This window comes from Leucopleurus acutus, assembly GCF_964270905.1.
Source record: "Leucopleurus acutus genome assembly, chromosome: 2".
Lineage (NCBI taxonomy): Eukaryota > Metazoa > Chordata > Mammalia > Artiodactyla > Delphinidae > Leucopleurus > Leucopleurus acutus.
This window is the reverse complement of record NC_139143.1, coordinates 89,591,452-89,607,561: the sequence shown is the minus strand read 5'-3', so window position 1 is coordinate 89,607,561 and position 16,110 is coordinate 89,591,452. Positions and strand designations below refer to the sequence as shown.

The window sequence follows — 16,110 nt, the reverse complement described above, 5'->3', positions numbered from 1 at the left end:
CATAGCATTTTATATCTAGACTGTGAGCTTTCTGAAGGCCAAGTAAACTTAACATTAATACTACTAGGGCCTTGGGACTGCCCTCGTGGTCCAGTGGTTAGAATGTTGCCTTCCAACGCAGTGCAGGTTTGATCTCTGGTCGGGGAGCTAGGATCCCACATGCCTCAGGGCCAAAAAACCAAAACATAAAACAGAAGCAATACTGTAACAAATTCGATGAGGACTTTAAAAATGGTCCACATTAAAAAAAAAAATCTTTAAAATAAAATATATATATTACTAGGGCCTAGTACACCTTAGGAATATGGCAAGCAATCATTCAAAAGTAGTAACTGAATGAACATTCTATGACTCTGATTATCAACCTATTGCTTGCCTTGTTCACTACTGTGTCTTGGAAGCCTAAATAGAGGAGACCCATTTGTTGAAGGACTGAACAAATCTTCCTAATTCTCTTTCTGTCAGGTGACTAATTTTTTCATTTCTCCCTCTATTCTGCTTTAATAATTTTTAAAAAATGAAATTAAAAAAAAAAAACGATTTTCTTCCATCCTATTTACTTTGACACCAAGTTTTAATGTTTACACAAAATAGTTTCCCAGCGTATAACTGGGGCATTTCCTTTGGAAGACAATGTACGATGCCAACTAGTAATCAAGCTGAATTCCCTCAGCAGCACAGTTCACTCAGAAAAGTAATTCTGCAAAAAGGAGAAAAAAAAAAAGTGATATCATGGCTATAAGGTTTTTGTACTGTGCATTATTCTTTGCAACCAACTAGGATGCCATGTGCCTAACTTGTAGTAAAAACTCTGTAACTGGTGAGAATGACATGTGTGACATTAAAATTTCCAAACTGGAAACACAATAAGAACACCACCATTGCCTTTTTTCTCACCACTGTATCCTCTTCTATACAGCATAGGACCTAGCATATAGTAGTCACTCAGAGTTCTGTTGAATGAATAAATAACATGATAAATTTATCTAAATGTAGATGTTTCTTTAAGTTTCTTCTGGAGAAGAACTGAACTGCACATGAACTAAGAAAAAAAAGATAAATAACTTAGTATATCTATCATGAAGATATTACTTAGATTTCAAATGAAATAAATTTCAATAATAGTTTAATGAGTAAGAAAGCTTTTGGAACTAAGGACTTAAGAGTTACAGCCTCAGATTTGTTCTTGGCCCATATATGCTACAAAAGCCTAAAAGCCATTTATTTCCCAGATGCTTAGAAAGTATGTGAGCAAAGGGCACAACTGTTTGTGTGTGTGTGTGTATTTTTTAATGAGATGTTATAGTTCTGCCATTAGATTTAAGGTGTAATAAGTCAAGCAGGTCTTATAACATACAAGTTAACCTGCTTATCTTAAAGCTTTACATTTCCTTTGTGCTAATTAAATTTCTAGAAATTGCTTCATCAAAGTCCCTTATACCTACTTTTTTTCTTTGTAATTTGAGGAGAATTTAATTGAGGGACCGTTTACAAAAGCACATGCTGGGTTTCTGGCTGACAATTTCAAGGTAGGAAGAGCGGGCTGGCTTTCTACCCTGTGACAGGCAGAATTCTAAGATGACATCCAAAGAGTCACAACCTCGTTGAATCTCCTGCCCTTGAATGTGGAAGGACCCAGCAGAAGTGAAAAATGTCACTCCTGTGGTTGAGTTACATGATGTGAGGCACTGGCCGGCTGATGGAAGAAGAGGTTCTCCTGCTGGCCTGGAGGCAGTGGGCTGCCCTGCTGGGAAAGGGTCACGTAGCAGGGAACTTCAGGTGGCCTCTAAGCGCTGTGAGTGGCCCTCGGCAGCAAGAAAGCAGGGACCTCCAGTCCCACAACTGCAAGAAACTGAATTCTGCCAATAACAACATGAACTTAGAAGTACCCCCCAAGTTCCAGAGATGAACTGTCTGGCCCACACCTAAGTTGTTGCCATGGGAGACCCCGAGCAGAAGAGTCAGCCGAGCCAGACTCCTGACTCATAGGAACTATGGCCTTATACCTACTTTTGATCTTTATCTGCTGTTACTGCAATTACTGCTCAAAGCTGACTCCTCTGTGGTACTGTATCAAGTGACTTATCTGAGGGCCACAGAGCCAGAGTTAGACTGGTAGAACTGGGACCAAAAACCAGTCTTCTTGACTACCTTTTCAGAGCCTTTGCTACAAAATGATGGTGTCTCTTTAAATTCTAATCCATATAATTACTTTAATAAAAAATGGAGACATAAAAGGCCTATCTCAAGCTATGAGATATGGGGCACAGGCTAAACGAAACCAGAGAAAGTTAAGACCTGCCAAGAGCCTTGCCAAGGAGAATTATATAAAGGTAGGAACTTTGCTTTGGTAAGGCACCATTCAGAATACATGCAGGCTAGCTGTAACAGTAGTTTCCCACCAAAGCAGTCCTAACTCAAGCATAATGAATTATCTAGTACAACACATAGGTTACTAGACTTGGGAGTCAGAAGGCCTGTATATATGTTCCAAGTCTGCATAACTCTAAGAAAATGATAAATTTCTGAGCCTCTTTATTTGTAAAACAAATACCTAAAACACTACACTACCTAAAACACAAGGTTGTTGAAGAAGTGAAATGGAATTTCTTTTATCCCTTTTTTAATACATATTTCTTCAGCAAGGACCATATGTAAAGCATTCCTGACATACGAAAGCATTAGAAATACAGAGATGAAAAGATCTCTGGGACATCCCTGGTGGCGCAGTGGTTAAGAATCCACCTGCCAATGCAGGGGACATGGGTTCGAGCCCTGGTCCAGGAAGATCCCACATGCCGCGGAGCGACTAAGCCCATGTGCCACAACTGCTGAGCCTGCGCTCTAGAGCCTGCGAGTCACAACAACTGAGCCTGCGTGCCACAACTACTGAAGCCTGCGCACCTGAAACCCATGCTCTGCAGCAAGAGAAGCCACCACAATAAGAAGCCCATGCACCACAAAGAGGAGTGGCCCTTGCTTGCTGCAACTACAGAAAGTTTGCGCGCAGCAACGAAGACCCAACGCAGCCAAAAATAAATAATAAAATAAATAAATTAAAAAAAAAACCACCTTTCTATTTCAGATAGTCCTATCTCAAAGGGGAACAAATCTTCCTTGTCACTTGGTCTTAGACCTGTCTTCTACAGTTGGAGATCTTATTTACAGTCTTTACAAGGATCTGTGAACTTCCTGAAATAGCATGGAAATTCCCTCTGTATGTGCATTCCTCTGGGAAAAGGGTCCACAGCTTTGTTTCATCAGATGCTCAGTGTAGTTTATGAAGAATTCCAAAGAAGTCATAATAGTTAAGAACTATTGCTCTAAAAATACAGCATGGAATAAGTCCACATGAGACGACTCCATATATTTGGGCACCATATATGCTAAAAGCGTGTTCTTCTTTAGGAGAAACACCACTAATGTTTCAAACTGTTTGCCCTGCAGTTTGTCAGTCTCATAAGATATGACAGCTAGAACTAGATGCAAAATTCTAGGTGTGGTCTGAAGCTGTATACAAATACAGTGAGATCAGGGACTCCCTCGAGCTAAGCATCATATTTTTATATTACATATACAACATTCTGGCTCATAATGATTGAGCCCAGTCTTTTTAAAATCTAAATGCAGGGTTTTATATTCAAATAGCACACGTGAAAGCTACTGCTTAAACTGATAGTGCTGTATCAATCTGATATTACAAAATCTGTTTTGACTTCATTGTTGCTGCCTGCTAAGATTATTCTGAATTATGATTCAAATACCCAATGCATTGGCCATACTTCTCAGTGGTATAATTTTCAAACTTAAGAGGCAAATTTTCTAAGCCTTTATTCAAATGGATAAAGATGTCAAACCTAGAAAGTAAACTGAGAGCTCTGCAACTTGTCAACACAAACTTCCCGCCAGAGTGCCACAATCAGTTAATCAACAAATCTTCTTTGGCTGCAACTATTTAACTAGTGATAAAAAACTTTTTTTAAATTTAATTTATGTACAGTACCCCCAACCTTACTTACGAAGTGCTATGTGTGTTGCATCCTCTAAAGGGTAACCTCGTTTTGCAGAATTGATGACACAGAATCCAACAGAAGACATGGACTGCTCTCTGCAATCAAACAGAAAACACAAAAACTATACTCTAAGCATTCATAATAAATAATAAAAAATGCAGCTTAACTTCTTCCCTGTACCTTCAATGAATCTACTGTAATATTTAACCCACCTGCACTATGTAAAAATTATATTAATAAATAATTTAACTGCACCATTTGGGGGAAATATATTCCGAGTAAAATGGGAACTAAGTAAAATGGGAATGGGTTAAATTCTCAAGTCACCCAAATGTATTCCTCTTACTCTGCCATGTTTGAGAAGATTATTAATTCTATCTTCAGGGTCCTCTTAAATTATTTAAGTCCCTCAAAATTTGACTTTCATAGCTAGGTTTCATTTTAAAACCAGGGCCTTTACCAACGTATGGCATGCTGTGTCTAGGAACTGAGTCAGCCATACTTTGCCAGCTGAAGTACGTTTCTGTAGCAGCTATATAGGGAACTCTCAGCGGCTGTGCGATAGCGGCTCTTGTACTTAGGTCCCACTGTGTGAATGATGAACCGGGCAGCTAGATTAAATCCTTTTGTCAATTTTGCTTCACCTGTCCGGCAACCTGGGAACAAGGGAGAATATATAAGTCATGGAGCTGTTAGGAAAAAAAAAACCCAGCAAACTAACAGAACAATGCATGAAACAGAGAAAGTATTACGAACTTTGAGAAATTCCAGTTAAAAATATGGCTTGAATACAAACATTTGTCTCTGATCCCAAAAAAGCAATACAACAGGTATAAAAAGAGAGACAAAGAGGATGGGAGAGAACATGCAGCAGAAAAGCATCATTAAAATTTTGGAAGGAATAAAGTCAGTGGACTAGAAGCAACTGATTCAGCAAAGCAGAGAAACATAACTGCTTGCAGAAATGGGGTGACCAACATGAAGCAAGCTGGTCTGTTCTGAAAGGCAGTGTTGGATTGAAGACACACTGCTTTGATTCAAATCCTGAATCCACCATGTTCCTGCTGTGACCCTTTGGACAAGCGCTGGGCCTCTCCAGGCCTCAATTTCCTATATAAGGAGGATACTAGTAGTACTTACTTCACAGGATTAAATGAGTTAATATATGCAAAGTGCATTCATGCATTAGCTGTTATTGTTGTTGTTATTACTACAGAACACTAAAAAGGCTCAGAAATTGGAGGTCCTAAGAACTTCTGAAGGCTATGATGTGAAGTTGGACTAAAAAGAGGAGGCTGAGTTAAAAGTTTGCATAAAAACATTCAAATCTGCAACAACCCCTCCCCCAGCCAGCACAGCAAGGCGATGATTCCTTTACCACCACGGCAACAGGAAGGTTTATTCTTGGGAAATGCTGCACTAGAGCTTCTGGACTCTAAGAACCCCAGGCACAGCTGAAAAGAGGGGATTTGATTAAACTGTTATACTCAACAGTAATGGCTCTAGATCTCTGCTCCTAACTGGCTTCCAAAACAGACATCCACGATTATACCCCTGGAAGATTCCCTTCCAGGAGACTAAGAGGCTCAAACCAAAGGACCTACAGATTCTGATAAATGAAGGATGTTCTCCCAATGAAACAGCAGGGCTCCTGCTCATCATCTGCTTCAAGATCCACCAAACCCATGCACACAAAGCTTCCCAGTACCTTCTCAATTCCTCTCTCCTGAATATGCTAACACTCGAGGATCACCAGGAAGTGAGGAAAGCCTCTCAGAAATGGGGTGTGTGTGGGGGGCACAAATGCTAAAAAAAAATAGGCAATTTAGGGAAGGAAACTTAAAAAACAAGCCAAAAAACTCCCAACACTATAATTAATACTCTCAGAGAGGTGAGAGAAGACATAGTATGTCTGAAACATAACCAGAATGTTATGAAAAACAGAATATTCAGAGAAGAGGAAAAAGCACTTATCTAATTGTTATAGCCCAGTGAAAAATATGACAGCAGAAATAAAAAGTTCAATAGATGGGTTAAAGCTAAAGTTGAGGAAATCTTCCAGAAAATAAACAGATGGAAAATAAGAGGTAACAGATATAAAACCTGGAGGATGAAATGGGAGGTACAGCATCCAATAAAGTTTCTTCAAAGACAGAACAGAGAATACAGAGGGAAGGAAATTATTAAAAAAATAAAACAAGAAATTTCCCATAATGGAAAGATATGAGTTTCTAGACTTAAAGAGCCCATGGAATAACCAAACCAGACCAAGCCACATCACTTAAATTACTTAAATCACTTAAATTTCAATTAAAAAAACATCAGAAATAAAGATGAGATCATAAAGTGTCCAGAAAAGAAACCAGTAACATATGAAGAATCAGGAGTAATAACATGGGATTTTTCAAGAGCAATAATGAAAATAGAAAACAATGGAGCAATGCCTTCAAAAATCTGGAAAATAATTTCTAACGCAGAATTTTATTTCCACCCAAACTATAATTTAGGACTGTAAATTGTTGCTAAAACCATTATGTGAATGTACAATGAAGAACTAGATACTCATAGAGCCTAAACACCATCTTATTGATTACCTTTCAGCCCCAAAGGATAAAATATAACTGTACAAATGGAAGGATCAAACTGTCATCACTCTAATCTGGAGAGCCTCTTAATAATGGTCCACTAACAGCTCAATCAGATTTCATGTATCTTCTAATATGAGACAATATTAAGTACACAACACAACATCACCTATGAAATGTTTTAGCCAAACTTGATTCCATTAGATATAACTTCCAGTTTAGAGGAAATACAAGGGATAAAGCAATAAACTAAATGGTACCTCAGGTGAATCAGATATATCCAGAAGGTGGGATATCTTGAAACACATCTTGGCCTAATTCACTCAAACAAGTCATATTTCCCTCAAATCTTTTCTCTATGCTAATCCTAGCTCTTTAAACTATTCCTTCAAATAATATGGTTTCCACAATGTCTACTATGCTAATCATTTTCTTTTAGGTATATCCCAGTTTATCACTCTTAAAAAGTAATAACAAAAATAAGATGAAAACTATGCAGCATGGGGTCCTAACAGGACAGAATAAATAACAGCCTCTCTTGACTCTGATGCTGTACTTTTCCCCTCAGCTTTACTGAGGCATAATTGATGTATAACATTGTATAATTATTGTGGTAACCATTTCACAATATATACATATATCAAATGACCATGTTTAAGGTGTACAACATGGTCATTTGATATATGTATGTATTGTGAAATGATTACCACAATAAGGTCAGTTAACGCATCTATCACCTCAAATAACTACTTTTCTTTATAGAGAGAACACTTCAGATCTACTCTCTTAACAACCTTCAAGTATGTAATAGTGTTATTAATTATAATCACCAAGCTGTACAACTTTAGTATTTATATTATAGCCTGAAGTTTGTTCCTTTGACCAACATCTCATTTCCCCCACCCCTGTCAACCACAATTCTATTCTCTGTTTCTATGACTTCAGCTTTTTTCAGATTCCATATATAAATGAGATCATTCAATATGCCTTTGACTTTATTTCACTTGGCATAATACCATCAAAGTCATGCATATTGTTGCAATGGCAGGATTTCCTTTTTTATGGCTGAAAAATATTCCACTGTGTATACTATATATTATATAATATGTACACACACATAGTTTATACATACACACACCACCACCACTACATTTTCTTTATTCACTCATCCATCAATGGACACTTAGGTTGTTTCCATGTCTTGGCTATCATAAATAATGCTGCAATGAACATTGGGGTGCAGATACCTCTTTGAGATAATGATTTCATTTTCTCTGGATTTACACCCAGAAGTGGAATTTCTGGACAATACAGTAATTCCATTTAAATTCTTTTGAGGAATCTCCATACTGTTTTCCATAACAGCTATCCCAATTCACATACTTACCATGAGTGCACAACGGTTCCCTTTTCTCCACATCCTTAACAGCATGTTATCTCATTTTTAAAATAATAGCCATTCTAACAGGTGTGTGGTGATATTTCACTGTGGTTTTTTTTTTTTTTTTTTTGCGGTACATGGGCCTCTCACTGTTGTGGCCTCTCCCGTTGCAGAGCACAGGCTCCGGACGTGCAGGCTCAGCAGCCATGGCTCATGGGCCCAGCCGCTCTGCGGCATGTGGGATCTTCCCGGACTGGGGCACGAACCTGTGTCCCCTGCATCAGCAGGCGGACTGTCAACCACTGTGCTGCCAGGGAAGCCCTTCACTGTGGTTTTTATTGAGCACCTTTGTATGCACCTATTGGCCATCTGTGTCTTATTTGGGAAAATGCCTCTTCTTGTGCTGTACAGAAGTTTTTTAGTTTGATGTAGTCCCATTTGTTACTGTTCTGATTATTATAGCCTTGTAGTATAGTTGGAAATCAGGAAGTGTGTTGCTTCTGGCTTTGCTCCTCTTTCTCAAGATTGTTTTGCCTATTTGGGGTCTTCTGTAGTCCCATACAAATTTTAGGATTCTTTTATCTATTTCTGTGAAAAATACCATTTTTGATAGGGATTGCACTGAATCTATAGATGGTTTTGAGTAGTACAGATATTTTAACAATATTAATTCTTTCAATCAATGAACACAGGCTATCTTTCCATTTATGTCTTATGTCTTCTTCAATTTCTTTCATCAATGTTTTATAGTTCTCAGTGTACTGATCTCTTACCTATTCACTAAATTTATTAGTAAGAATTTTATTCTTTTTGATGCTACTGTAAAATGGGATTGTTTTCAGAATTTCATTTTCAGGTGGTTCATTGTTACTGTATAGAAATGCAACTGATTTTTGCATGTTGATTTTGTATCCTGCAACTTTACTGGATTTACTAGTTCTAATAGTTTTTTTTTTTTTTTTTTTTTTGCAGTACGCGGGCCTCTCACTGCTGTGGCCTCTCCCATTGTGGAGCACAGGCTCTGGATGCACAGGCTCAGCGGCCATGGCTCACGGGCCTAGCCACTCCGCGGCGTGTGGGATCCTCCTGGACCGGGGCAGGAACCCATGTCCCCTGCATCGGCAGGTGGACTCTCAACCACTGCGCCACCAGGGAAGCCCCTTCTAACAGTTTTTTGGTGGAGTCTTTACAATTTTCTCTAAATAAGATCATGTTACCTTCAAACAGTAATAATTTTACTTCTTTTCTGATTTGGATGCCTTTTGTTTCATTTTCTTGCCTAATTGCTCTGGATATGTTGAAGTATGTTCCCTCTACATTGAACATGTTTAGAATTTTTATCAAGAAAAAGGTGATGAATTTTGTCAAACGTTTTTTCTTCATCTATTGAGAGGATTATATAATTTTCACCCTTCATTCCATTAATGTAGTGTATCACATTTATTGATTTGTGTATGTTGAACCATCCTTTCATCCCAAGGATAAATCCCACTTGATCACAGTGTGTGATTCTTTTAAAGTGCTGCTGTATTGTTTGCTACTATTTCGTTGAGAATTTTTGCATCTATATTCATCAGAGATATAGGCCTGTAGTTTTCTTTTCTTGCAGTGTCTTTTTTTCTTAGAATTAGAAAAACTTTATTATGCAATCATACATCTTTTTTTGTATTTAATGAACCAATAAAAATCCTCTGTAAAATTATAACTACTGATTCCTTTAATAGGAACGTTATTTTAGAATTTTTATTTTTTTAATATCTTTATTGGAGTATAGTTGCTTTACAATGTTGTGTTAGTTTCTGTTGCACAACAAAGTGAATCAGCTATAAGTATACATATATCCCCATATCCCCTCCCTCCTCAGCCTCCCTCCCACCCTCCCTATCCCACTCCTCTAAGTCGTCACAAAGCATCGAACTGATCTTCCTGTGCTATGCAGCTGCTTCCCAACAGCCATCCATTTTACATTTGGTAGTGTATATATGTCAATGCAACTCTCTCACTTCATCCCAGTTTCCCCTTCCCCCCCGTGTCCTCAAGTCCATTCTCTACGTCTGGTCCTTTATTCCTATCCTGCCACTAGGTTCATCAGTACCGTTTTTTAGATTCCATATATGTGTGTTAGCATACACTATTAGTTTTTCTTTTTCTGAGTTACTTCACTCTGTATGACAGACTCTAGGTCCATCCACCTCACTACAAATAATTCAATTCATTCCTTTTTATGGCTGAGAAATATTCCATTGTATACATGTGACACATCTTCTTTATCCATTCATCTGTCGATGGACACAAAGGTTGCTTCAATATCCTAGCTATTGTAAACAGAGCTGCAGTGAACATTGGGATACATGTCTCTTTTTGAATTATGGTTTTCTCAGGGTATATGCCCAGTAGTGGGATTGCTGGGTCATATGGTAGTACTTATTTTAGTTTTTTAAGGAAAACTATGCTCCATACTGTTCTCCATAGTGGCTGTATCAATTTACATTCCCGTCAACAGTGCAAGAAGGTTTCCTTTCTCCATACCTTCTCCAGCATTTATTGTTTGTAGATTTTTTGATGATGGCCATTGTGACGGGTGTGAGGTGATACCTCATTGTGGTTTTGATTTGCATTTCTCTAATGATTAGTGATGCTGAGCATCCTTTCATGTGTTTGTTGGCAGTCTGTATGTCTTCTTTGGAGAAATGTCCATTTAGATCTTCTGCCCATTTTTGGACTGGGGTGTTTGTTTTTTTGATATTGAGCTGCATGAGCCGCTTCTATATTTTGGAGATGAATCCTTTGTCAGTTGATTCGTTTGCAAATATTTTCTTCCATTCTGAGGCCTGTCTTTTTGTCTTGTTTATGGTTTCCTTTGCTGTGCTAAAGCTTTTAAGTTTCCTTAGGTCCCATTTATTCGTTATTTTATTTCCATTACTCTGGGGGAGGTCAAAAAAAAACCTTGCTGTGATTTATATCAAAGGGTGTTGTGCCTATGTTTTCCTCTAAGAGTTTTACCATGCCTGGCCTTACACTTAGGTCTTCAATCCACTTTGAGTTTATTTTTGTGTATGGTGTTAGGAAGTGTTCTAATTTCATTCTTTTACATGTAGCTGTCCAGTTTTCTCAGCTCTACTTATTGAAGAGGCTGTCTTTTCTCCATCGTATATTCTTGCCTCCTTTGTCAACGATAAGGTGGCCAGATGTGCATGGGTTTCTCTTTGGGCTTTCCATCCTGTTCCATTGATCTATATTTCTGTTTTTGTACCAGTACCCTACTGTCTTGATTAGAGTACCTTTGTAGTATAGTCTGAAAACAGGGAGCCTGATTCCTCCAGCTCCATTTTTCTTCCTCAAGATTGCTTTGCCTATTCGGGGTCTTTCGTGTTTCTATACAAATTGTAAAACTTTTTGTTCTAGTTCTGTGAAAAATGCCATTGGTAATTTTATAGGGATTGCATTGAATCTGTAGGTTGCTTTGGGTAGTATAGTAATTTCCACAATGTTGATTCTTCCAGTCCAAGAACATGGTATATCTTTCCACCTGTTTGTATTGTCTTTGATTTCTTTCATCAGTGTCTTATAGTTTTCTGCATACACATCTTCTGCCTCCTTAGGTAGGTTTATTCCTAGGTATTCTATTCTTTTTGCTGCAGTAGTAAATGGGAGTGTTTCTTTGATTTCTCTTTCTGATTTTTTTGTTGTTAGTGTATAGGAATGCAAGAGATTTCTTTTTTTTTTTGTGGAGAAAGAATTTTTTTTTGACAGTTTAAGGCCCCTCTTTAATTACATCTCTGTTCTTTTCATTTCACCAGATAAAAGAGTTTTTCAACCTCTCTCAGTAATAACCCAATGTTCAAGAAACATAAATACTAGGAAATTATTCCACATTTGCTCATTAATTCATGTATGTTTTCATTCAACTAATGCAGCAAGAGTCTAGTGTGTGCAAATATCATGGGAACAACTTACTTGTCCTCTACTCACCATTCTGTATCGTAGGCCCCAATTTTCCTACTTTGTATTCAGTTAAATGGCAAACAGCCAACTGCCATCCTTAGGATAATAACCATATTGCTTTACACCATTAATATATTGTCTTCCTCCTTCTCATCTCTAATATCATGAACCTCAGTCTCTATAGTCTTCGGAATGCAAGAGATTTCTGTGCATTAATTTTGTATCCTGCTACTTTACCAAATTCATTGATTAGCTCTAGTAGTTACCTGATAGCATCTTTAGGATTTTCTATGTATAGTATCATGTCAGCTGGAAAGAGTGACAGTTTTACTTCTTCTTTTCCAATTTGTATTCCTTTTATTTCTTTTTCTTCTCTGATTGCTCTAAAACTTCCAAAACTATGTTGAATAATAGTCCTTGTCTTGTTCCTGATCTAGAGGAAATGCTTTAAGTTTTTCACCATTGAGAATGATGTTGGCTGTGAGTTTGTCATATATGGCCTTTATTATGTTGAGGTAGGTTCCCTCTATGCCTACTTTCTGGAGAGTTTTATCATAAATGGGTGTTGAATTTTGTCAAAAGCTTTTTCTGCTTCTAATAAGATTATCCTATGGTTTTTATCCTTCAGTTTTTTAATATAGTGTATCACATTGATTGATTTGCATATACTGAAGAATCCTTCCATTCATGGGATAAACCCCACTTGATCATGGTGTATGATCCTTTTAATGCGCTGCGGGATTCTGTTTGCTATTATTTTGTTGAAGATTTTTGCATCTATGTTCATCAATAATATTGGCCTGTAGTTTTTTTTGTGACATCTTTGTCTGGTTTTGGTATCAGGGTGATGGTAGCCTCATAGAATGAGTTTGGGAGTGTTCCTCCCCCTGCTATATTTTGGAAGAGTTTGAGAAGGACAGATGTTAGCTCTCCTCAAAATGTTTGATAGAATTCACCTGTGAAGCCATCTGGTCCTGGGCTTTTGTTTATTGGAAGATTTTTAATCACAGTTTCAATTTTAGTGCTTGTGATTGGTCTGTTCATGGTTTCTATTTCTTCCTGGATCAGTCTTGAAGGTTACACTTTTCTAAGAATTTGTCCATTTCCTCCAGGTTGCCCATTTTATTGGCATATAGTTGACTGTAGTAGTCTCTCATGATCTTTGTATTTCTGCAGTGTCACTATTACTTCTCCTTTTTCATTTCTAATTCTGTTGATTTGAGTCTTCTCCCTTTTTTCTCCTGATGAGTCTGGCTAATGGTTTATCAATTTTGTTTACCTTCTCAAAGAACCAGCTTTTAGTTTCATTGATCTTTGCTACTGTTTCCTTCATTTCTTTTTCATTTATTTCTGATCTGATCTGTATGATTTCTCTCCTTCTGCTAAATTTGGGGTTTTTTTGTTCTTCTTTCTCTAACTGCTTTAGGTTAAGTTATTTGAGATTTTTCTTGTTTTTTGAGGTAGGATTGTATTGCTGTAAACTTCCCTCTTAGAACTGCTTTTGCTGCATCCCATAGGTTTTGAGTCGTCATGTTTTCATTGTCATTTGTTTCTAGGTATTTTTTAATTTCCTCTTTGACTTCTTCAGTGATCTCTTGGTTGTCTAGTAGCTTATTGTCTAGCCTCCATGTGTTTGTATTTTTTACGGTTTTTTTCCTGTAATTGATATCTAGTCTCACAGCATTGTGGTTGGAAAAGATGCTTGATATTTCAATATTCTTCAATTTACCAAGGCTTGATTTGTGACCAAAGATGTGATCTATCTTGGAGAATGTTCTGTGTCTACTTGAGAAGAAAGCATATTATATTGGTTTTGGATGGAATGTCCTATAAATATCAAATTAAGTCCATCTGGTCTAATGTGTCATTTAGAGCTTGCATTTCCTTATTTATTTTCTGTTTGGATGATGAGTCCATGGGTGTAAGTGGGGTGTTAAAGTCACCTACTATTATTGTGTTACTGTTGATTTCCCCTTTTATGGCTGTTAGCATTTGCCTTATGGATTGAGGTGCTCCTATGCTGGGTGCATAGATATTTACAATTGTTATATCTTCTTGGATTGATCCCTTGATCATTGTCCTTCCTGGTCTCTTGTAGTAGTCTTTATTTTAAAGTCTATTTTTTCTAATATGAGTATTATTATTCCAGCTCTCTTTTGACTTCCATTTGCACAGAATATCTTTTTCCATAACTTCACTTTCAGTCTTTATGTGTCCCTAGGTGTGAAGTGGGTCTCTTGTAGACAGCATATATATGGATCTTGTTTTTGTATCCATTCAGCCAGTCTGTGTCTTTTGTTTGGGGCATTTAATCCATTTACATTTAAGGTAATTATCGATATGTATGTTCCTATTTCCATTTTCTTAATTGTTTTGGGTTTGTTTGTGTTAAGACTTTTCCTTCTCTTGTATTTCCTGCCTAGAGAAGTTCCTTTAGCATTTATTGTAAAGCTGGTTTGGTGATGCTGAATTCTTTTAACTTTTCCTTGTCTGTAAAGGTTTTAACTTATCTGTTCAATCTGAATGAGATCCTTGCTGGGTAATCTTGGCTGTAGGTTTTTCCCTTTCATTACTATAAATATATCTTGCCACTCCCTTCTGGTCTGTAGAGTTTCTGCTGAAAGATCAGCTGTTAACCTTATGGGGATTCCCGTGTATGTTATTTGCTGCTTTTCCCTTGATGCTTTTAATATTTTTTCTTTGGGTTTCCTCTTTGTTAGTTTGATTAATACGTGTCTTGACATGTTTCTCCTTGGGTTTATCCTGTATGGGACTCTCTGTGCTTCCTGGACTTGACCTACTACTTCTTTTCCTATGTTGGGGAAGTTTGCAACTCTAATCTCTTCAAATATTTTCTCAGACTCTTTCTTTTTTTCTTTTTCTACTGGGACACCTATAATTCGAATGTTGGTGTGCTTAATGTTGTCCCAGATGTCTCTGAGACTGTCCTCCATTTTCATTCTTTTTTCTTAATCTGCTCTGTGGCAGTTGTCTCCACCATTCTATCTTCCAGCTCACTTATCTGTTCTTCTGCCTCATTTATTTTGCTATTGATTCCTTCTAGAGTATTTTTAATTTCAGTTATTGTGTTGTTCATTACTGTTTGTTTGCTCTTTAGTTCTCCTAGGTCCTTGTTAAATGTTTCTTGTATTTTCTCTATTCTATTTTCTAGATTGTGGATCATCTTTACTACCATTACTCTGAATTCTTTTTCAGGTAGTTTGCCTATTTCCTCTTTATTTATTTGGTCTTGTGGGCTTTTACCTTGCTTCTTTACCTGTAAGATATTTCTCTGTGTTCTCATTTTACCTAATTTACAGTGTTTGAGGTCTCCTTTCCCGAGTCTGCAGGATCATAGTTCCTCCTGCTTCTGTTCTCTGCCACTAGTGGTTAAGGTTGGTCCAGTGTCTTGTGTAGGCTTCCTGATAGGAGGGACTGATGCCTGCACTCTGGTGGGTGGAGCTGAGTCTTTTTTCCACTGATGAGCAAGGCCAGGTCAGGTGGTGTGTTTTGGGGTGTCTGTGAGCTTAGTATGAGTTTAGGTAGTCTGTGTGCTGATGGGTGGGTTTGTGTTCCTGTCTTGTTTGTTGTTTGCTGTGAGCAGCTGGGAGCTACTGGCAGTTGGGTGGAGATGGGTCTTGGATTCAAATGGAGGCTTCCGTGACATCTCTCAGTGATTAATCTTCCTTGGAGCTGGGAATTCTGTAGTGTTCCAGCACCCTGGACTCAGTGCTCCCACTCCAGAGCCTCTGGCCCAACTTCTGGTCGAGGGACCAAGACCCCACAAGTTGCTCATCCTGGCAATAAAGGGGATAAAAAAAAAAAAAACTAACAAAACCCCAGACAAATGCTATAAATTAAAATCAAACAATCAGAAACAGAAACAAGGAAGCACACACACACACAAAAGAAAGAAAAATAGAACCAAATAAATCAAATAGCAAGAGAACAACCAGACAAACAAAAGAACCCAAGAATGAAATCAAACAATTAAGAAGAAAGGTGACAAAAACCAAGAAACAAAACCAAAGCAGAGTGCCAACTGAAGAATGAAGCAAAGAAACAGAACTGACAAAAATGATATAAAAAAAGAAAAAGAAAAAGAGAAAGGGGAAAGATGACAGAACAACAGAAAAGCAATGTAGAAACAAATATAAAAAAAATAGAAAGTATATTTTAGAAAAAA

General features: G+C 37.5%; 1 protein-coding gene across 1 annotated transcript in view; it reads right to left on the bottom strand.

The window, feature by feature from the left end:
- Positions 1-16,110, bottom strand: part of GDAP2 (ganglioside induced differentiation associated protein 2) — a 71,070-nt gene that overhangs the window by 38,342 nt on the left and 16,618 nt on the right. Inside the window, exons 4-5 of the mRNA XM_082856191.1 lie at positions 4,516-4,669; positions 4,020-4,108 (exon numbers count right to left, since the gene is read on the bottom strand). Of these exons, the coding sequence (XP_082712317.1) occupies positions 4,020-4,108; positions 4,516-4,669 (243 nt within the window). The remainder of the gene's footprint in view (positions 1-4,019; positions 4,109-4,515; positions 4,670-16,110) is intronic.